At 63.0% G+C, this 6,017-nt stretch overlaps 1 protein-coding gene across 1 annotated transcript; it reads right to left on the bottom strand.

The window, feature by feature from the left end:
• Positions 1-895: 895 nt before the first annotated feature.
• Positions 896-4,728, bottom strand: CRYBB1 (crystallin beta B1). Its single transcript, XM_075167504.1, has 5 exons — positions 4,588-4,728; positions 3,553-3,671; positions 1,636-1,768; positions 1,361-1,503; positions 896-1,127 (listed from the first exon to the last, which is right to left on the bottom strand). Exons 1-5 carry the CDS (start codon positions 4,726-4,728, stop codon positions 947-949), a joined length of 717 nt encoding a protein of 238 aa, XP_075023605.1. The 3' UTR covers positions 896-946.
• Positions 4,729-6,017: the final 1,289 nt, after the last annotated feature.

Here is a 6,017-nt window from a genome sequence, read left to right as displayed (position 1 = left end):
GCTCCGCGGGCAGCACGGGGGGGGCCGTGCCGGGACTCGGCCGCGGCCGTGCACCCCCCCGCGGGGTCCCAGGGCGGGGGGTGCTGCGGGGCGGGCTGCCCGCGCCAGCAGCAACCATCCCCGGCCCCCGGCAAGCCCCGGGTGCTGCTGCTTGCACAGTGCCCGGCAGCGCTGCCATCACTGCAATCGCTAATTAGCAAAGTGGGAGCGCAGGAAAATGGCACCGAAGGTGCCTACCCACGGGGGAAAGGGGATGGGAAAGGGGGGAAGCGCCTGGGGGGAGGGAGAGCGCGTGAGGGCGAAAACCGTGAAAGGGAATTGGTCTGTGATTGACTGCAATTACTGCTGTTAATTATTTACCGCGCAGGTGAATCCCGCTGCAGGGCCGCTCATAGACCCGCCTCTTGGCACGTACCCACCGGCACGGCCCCGTGAGCCCCCGCTGCCCCCCGCCCCGCAGGCATGGAGGGAGCCGGGACCCTCCTGTGCTCCAGCCGCTCCCGGGGTGCCCCGAGCCTCCCCGCCTGCGAGAGACCCCGCAGAGGCTGGCGAGGCCAGGCTGGGGGAGCCTCCTGCCACCCCCTTTCCCGTGCGGGCTGCTGCTTTCACCAGGGTTTCCCTTGTTCCCGCTGCAGCCCCACTGCAGGGGGGTCCTGCCTGAGAGCAATTCCCCTGGGAAAATCACCCTTCACCACGTCCCACCCGGCTTCCAGCACAAGGCTCGAGCAGGCTGGAAAAGCAGAGCCGACGCAGAGCGTCCCATGGCCACGCTCACGCACCCCCGACTCCCGAGCAGCTCTAGTCTTCCGTTTTTTTTAATTTGCCTCACAAGGTCGAGTACATCCAGGGAATGTGCAATGTACAAGGAAAGTGCTGAGCAGGCGAGCGCGAGGGGAGGCGGGGGTGCCCCACGGGGCCCGGGACTCGTAGCTAGCAGGCGGCACGCTCAGTCGGAGGGCACGTCGGGGGTGACAAAAGTGCCCTTCTGGTCCCACTGCATGTCCCGGATGCGGCGGATGGACTGGATCTGGGGCTGGAAGGCAGACCACTCGTTCCAGTGTCGGAAGTCTCCGGTCTCGAAGAGGTACTGGTAGCCTCTGTATCCAGGGTACTGGTACCCGACCCAGCTGCAGGGAAAGCAAACAGAGGGCACCTGAGCGGGGTCGGCCACTACAGGCAGCAGTGACAGAGCCCCCTGCCTCCCATGTGCTGGGTGTGACCCCCTGGGTGATGGGCTACACCACCAAAAACAGCCGTGTGGCGCTTTCTGGCTGCCTGAGAGCCCTGTGCGGGTGCTCAGGACCAGCGGGCAGCGAGCCAGGGCGCAGGGGAGGACGGGAGCCACTGTGGCCCGGCTTACGTTCCACTGGGCACCTGCACGCTGCCCACGCGGTCGCAGAAGCCGTAAGCCCAGAGGCTGGGCACATCGTCCTCTTGGATTTCCATCTTGTTGCCCTTGAAGTCAGCAGACTCATACAGGGAGATTTTGTGGTCCTCGGCCTCCTGGGGAAGACAGAGGGAAGGTGCTGGGTCACGCAGCCAAAGCCCTGGAGCTTGCTGCAGCGAGGCATTGAGCAGCACGGATCCGGCCCTGGCCAGGCCCCGCTGGGTGCTTTCTGCTCCTGGACCACTCACCATTTTGATGGGACGCATGGACATGAAGCAGTCGCTCCGGTAGCTGCTAGACCAGGTGTCCCAGCGAGGGTACTCGCCTTTCTCCAAGATGAACATCTCCCCGCGCATGTTGGCCTGCTCATAGGCCACCCAGCTGGGGAGAGGGGTAGGACAAGACAGTGGGTCAGATGCTACCCAGCAGCTCCTCTCCTGCTCTGCCAGCCTGCGGGGTGCTGGAGCCAGGCTCCCAGTGGCACCCAAAAAGGCTGCGGGTGTCAGGACTGGCCCCAGCATCCTGCTCCCACCTTTCTCAGAGCACAGGCACTACGGCATGCACAGAGCTGGCAGCTGCCATGAGCACTGAGCCTGCAGGCTCTCAGCTGAATGCTCACTGGTGCATGCTGGTGCACGGCAGCAGACACTTGAGTGCACGCTGGTGCACGGCAGCAGACACCTGAGTGCTCGCTGGTGCACACTGGTACACAGCAGCAGACACCAGTGTGCTTGCAGTGCTTCCCTTCCTCAGCCCGGGGAGCAGCGGGACCCCGAGGCAGCTGGTGAGCCCTGCACGCTGCACACTGGAGACTTGTCCTTGCGTTGTCTCAGGACTTTGACTGTTTTCCCTCTTGCATCACCAAGCCTGCGCCAGGGCTGCCCAGGCTGTCTAATCCTGGCACGCTTGCATGCTTCACTGCATCAGCTTCAGCCAGCTCTGGCATTCATCCCATTACCAGGGTACGGGCACTCAGGGCTTATTCAGCTGCAATGTCACCTCTTTAGCAATGCCACAAGGTGCTGCTGTGCTGCGAATGTCACAGGCTCAGGCCTCCAAAAGCCCTCGACACCACAACCGCCCTGCATTTGCTGCTTCCCATTTCTCTGCAAAACGGGGCTATTTCTGCAGATGCCAACAGGTATTTTCCTTATGGCAGGAGACGTGTTCGAGTACCACAGGCAGGTTGACCTTACACTGACTTCTAAGGCTAAGCTTGGTTGATTTTGCTTTTGTCTTTCCCTGAGTAAATTTTTGGGCACAGAGTCTCACCAGTGACTCTGAAGAAGACTCTGAGGATTTAGGACCTTAATGACACTTAAATACTCTGTTCTCCAAGTTTCACCCTTTCTATATCTAGCGCAGCTTCCCAGGCATCACACCTGAGCTCCTTTGGGGCTGCTCTGTCCCCCTTTTGTTTCAAGAAGAGTTGGATATTCTGGGTTCCTAATAAAAAAGCTGTCATCAGTGCTACATGTGTCATTCAAGGTAACCACAGGTCACCTTGCCCAGTCCCTCAAGGCTGCCATCAAGGCAAGCCGTGTCCTGTGCATCCTGCCCACAGCACTGCCAGCCCCCCCGGCTGTCCCGCCGCCGCCAGGCTGCCTTCCCGGGCATGGCATTCCAGCCGGGCACGGCTGCAGCGAGATGCTCTTTCAACACAAAGATCATCTGTCTGTGAATTTATCATCTCGTTTGGCGATCGTTTTTGTCCCTGCCTGTGTCAACTGTTCACATGGCTTTCAGACCTTCCCAGCCCCTTTATCGCTGCTCAGCTGCCTGCGTGCAGGCAGGCGTGTGGGGCTGCCTGCCTGCCCTCCTCTGCCTGCTCCAGCCTTGTCTCTGCGGTGGCCCTGGCCACCAGCCTGGTCCAAGGCACCCACCTCGTTTCACCTTGGCTTCTCTAAAATCTACCGGTCTCTTGCATTTCATGGACAGTTTCAGGTAGCAGATCTGAGGGACACCTTGCCTCGGCCTTGGGCTTTGCCTCTGGTGCCCTTTGCTTTACAAATGGCCCTGGCATCCCTCCCACCTGCCCAGGCCGCCCTGCCCTCCTCAAAGGAGACTCGGGGTCCCCAGCTTTGCTCCTGCGCTGGCCCTGCTCCGCTCTCTGCCCAGGACTGCGTCCGAGGGACATGGTCCCCTCCGTGGCCTGGGTCACTTACGGTCCAGAGGTGACGATGACGCTGCGCACCCGTTCAAAGCCACGGTCCCCCAGGTTCGGGCACTCGGTTGTGAACTCCATCTGTCTGCCCTGGAAGTTCTCCTGCTCGAAGACGATGATCTGGAGGCAGAGGGAAAGGGTCGGACGGGGACAGGCACGCTCAGGGAGGGCAAGGCGGTGCTGCCTGTCCCTGCACAGAGCCTGCACACATGAGTCCACTGCGCCCTGTGTCCCTCTCGGCTCTCCAAGGCTTCCTGCAGCTTTTCAGGTCTGGTGCCAGGGCAAGCCGAGCTGGCCTCTGTGCACGAACAGCCCCGTCTCAACATGGGCTGAGCACTGGAAGGTCCCCTCCTGACAGCCATCCCTGCCCCGAGATGGCCTCATCTTGCCTCCAGTTTTGCTGCTGCAAAGCCATGTCTACCTGCGTCGGTGCCCACATCAGGCCCCAGCCAGGCTGGGAAGGAGCTGCTTTTCCAGGAGCCGCATCCATGCCGTGGCCTTCGCTGCCTGGCACGTGCAGAAGTGTCGCCGGAGCCCGCACATCGCTCACCCCTTGTCCCCAGCCCCGCTGCAGCACCTCGGTGGCACACTGCCCCAGTCTCACCGCAGCATTTCAGTGCTGGCCCTGTCACCCGCAGCCGCCTCCTCCACCCCCTCGCAGCACGACAGGACCCCCGCATGCAGCAGACAACCGGAGGGAGCAGGTGGCAGCACCCAGCCCTGACGCCATGACCCGGGCAGAGAGCATTTCCAAAGCCTGTGGTCCCCAACCAGCTGTCCCAGCCAAGGGGCACCTGGAGCATCCCTCCTGCAGCAGCCCCGCAAGCCGCTGCCCGTATCCAGCACCTAGAGAGCTGCTGCCCAGGAGAGACACAGCGGGGAGGGACGGCATCATCTGCGCTCTCCTCCTGCTCTCGGAGGAGGGTCCTTCCCCCTGGGCTGCCTGCGCTCTCCTCCTGCTGACTGCCCCAGGGATGCTGCCACCGTCCCTCACCCCTGGACCGCGTCCCCGCATGTGGGGAGCAGCAGGGCTTACCCTGAAGGCTTCTGTGGAGGGCTCCTCGCCCTTGCTGTTCGCGACAGGAGCAGGGTCGAGGGATGGAGTTGGCGCTGGGGCCGCCTTCTCCTTCTCCTCCGCAGCCTGGCTGGGAGCAGTGGGCTTTGTGGTTTCAGACATCGCGGTGCTGGGCTCAAGTCTGGGACAGGGCACCAGGCAGAAATGCCAGCAGCAGGTTAGAGGGGATGCATAGGCGTGGGCACCCACCACCCGCCCCAGTCCTCACTCTGCCCCGGGGACGGTCGCATTGGGATGGGGGGGGCTCAGCAAAGGGGTGGGCGGCTGGGGCCAGGAGAGGAGCTGCCAGGAGGTTCTCCAGGCAGGCACAGGCAGCAGGGTCCTGCCTTCACCAGGAGGACCTTCTGTGGTCAAGAGAGCCCTGAGCGTGGTCCCACCACTGCAGGGTGCCCAGGGCAGCCCCGAACACTGGTGCCCAGCAGCTCCCTGCTCTCCCCAGCCGGGCTGGGGCCTGACGCTGCACCAGGTGCTGGGGCCATCCCGCATGGGATGTGCCTGGGAGCCTGGCTGGGCATCGGGGCAGCGTGTGAGGGGCGGGAAAGGGACAGCCCAGTTTGCATGAAGCCACCCTGCCGGTGGCCCCACAGGTGAGTGTCACCAGCGGCTGCGGGGGAGCACAACGCAGCGGGATATGGAGCACTGGGGTGCTCCCAGACATGGTGGCCACAGCGGTGGTCACGGCTGAGACCCTGCATTTCCCTCTCCCCCCCTCAGGTCTGGCTGCAGCCCGGTGCCCAGGGACTTTGTCTTCTTACCTGGGCAGCTGCTGCTTCTTGTTGGAGTGAGCGGGCTTGTGGTTTGGGACACAGTGAGGCCCCCACTTTATAGCCTGGCAAGGGCAGACCCCCGGGCGGGCGCACAAAGGAATTGCCAGCTCATCAGTGTCTGTGCGGCCGCCCAGTCATCACATCCTGCAAAGCGCTGGGCGAGCTGGAAGCCTCTCCCCGGCCCCGTGCCCAGCCGCTGAACCCAGCATTTTCCTTTGTGCCTGCGGCACAACAGAAGACCTGACCGTGCCACTTTGCAGGGCACGGCGGCACCCACTGCCCCGCGTGCGGCTGCCCCGACAGGGCATATATAGCCCTCACGCAGCCCGGCTGGCGCGGCACCCTGCCCTCCCCTGCCCACCGCCCCTGGCACCGGACCCGCATGGGCACCCAGCTCCAGTGCCGCTGCAGCCGGGGACAGTGCACCAGCCCCGTGCCCCGTGGCTGCGTGGTGCCCAGCCCTGTGGCTGCACTGTGCTCATTTCTCCCCTCTAAACACTAAATCTCTTGCTTTAAACATCACTGCTTTAAACATCACTCCATACCCGCAAACGCCTGAGTGTGCTGTCCTGAAGATGCCAGGATGCAAGACTTAAGTGTTTTGAAATGCTTCAAGAGTTGGGT

The sequence above is a fragment of the Calonectris borealis genome, chromosome 18 (assembly GCF_964195595.1).
Source record: "Calonectris borealis chromosome 18, bCalBor7.hap1.2, whole genome shotgun sequence".
NCBI classification, from domain to species: Eukaryota; Metazoa; Chordata; class Aves; order Procellariiformes; family Procellariidae; genus Calonectris; species Calonectris borealis.
Note: the sequence above shows the minus strand (reverse complement) of the source record. Positions and strands in the feature narration are given on the sequence as shown.

Coding starts and splice junctions, on each gene's coding strand:
- CRYBB1 (XM_075167504.1), bottom strand. CDS start 4,728: ATGTCTGAAACCACAAAGCCCACTGCTCCCAGCCAGGCTGCGGAGGAG. Junction 3,672..4,587: donor CCTCCACAGAAGCCTTCAGG/GTAAGCCCTGCT, acceptor CTCTGCCTCCAG/ATCATCGTCTTCGAGCAGGA. Junction 1,769..3,552: donor GTCATCGTCACCTCTGGACC/GTAAGTGACCCA, acceptor CCCTCTCCCCAG/CTGGGTGGCCTATGAGCAGG.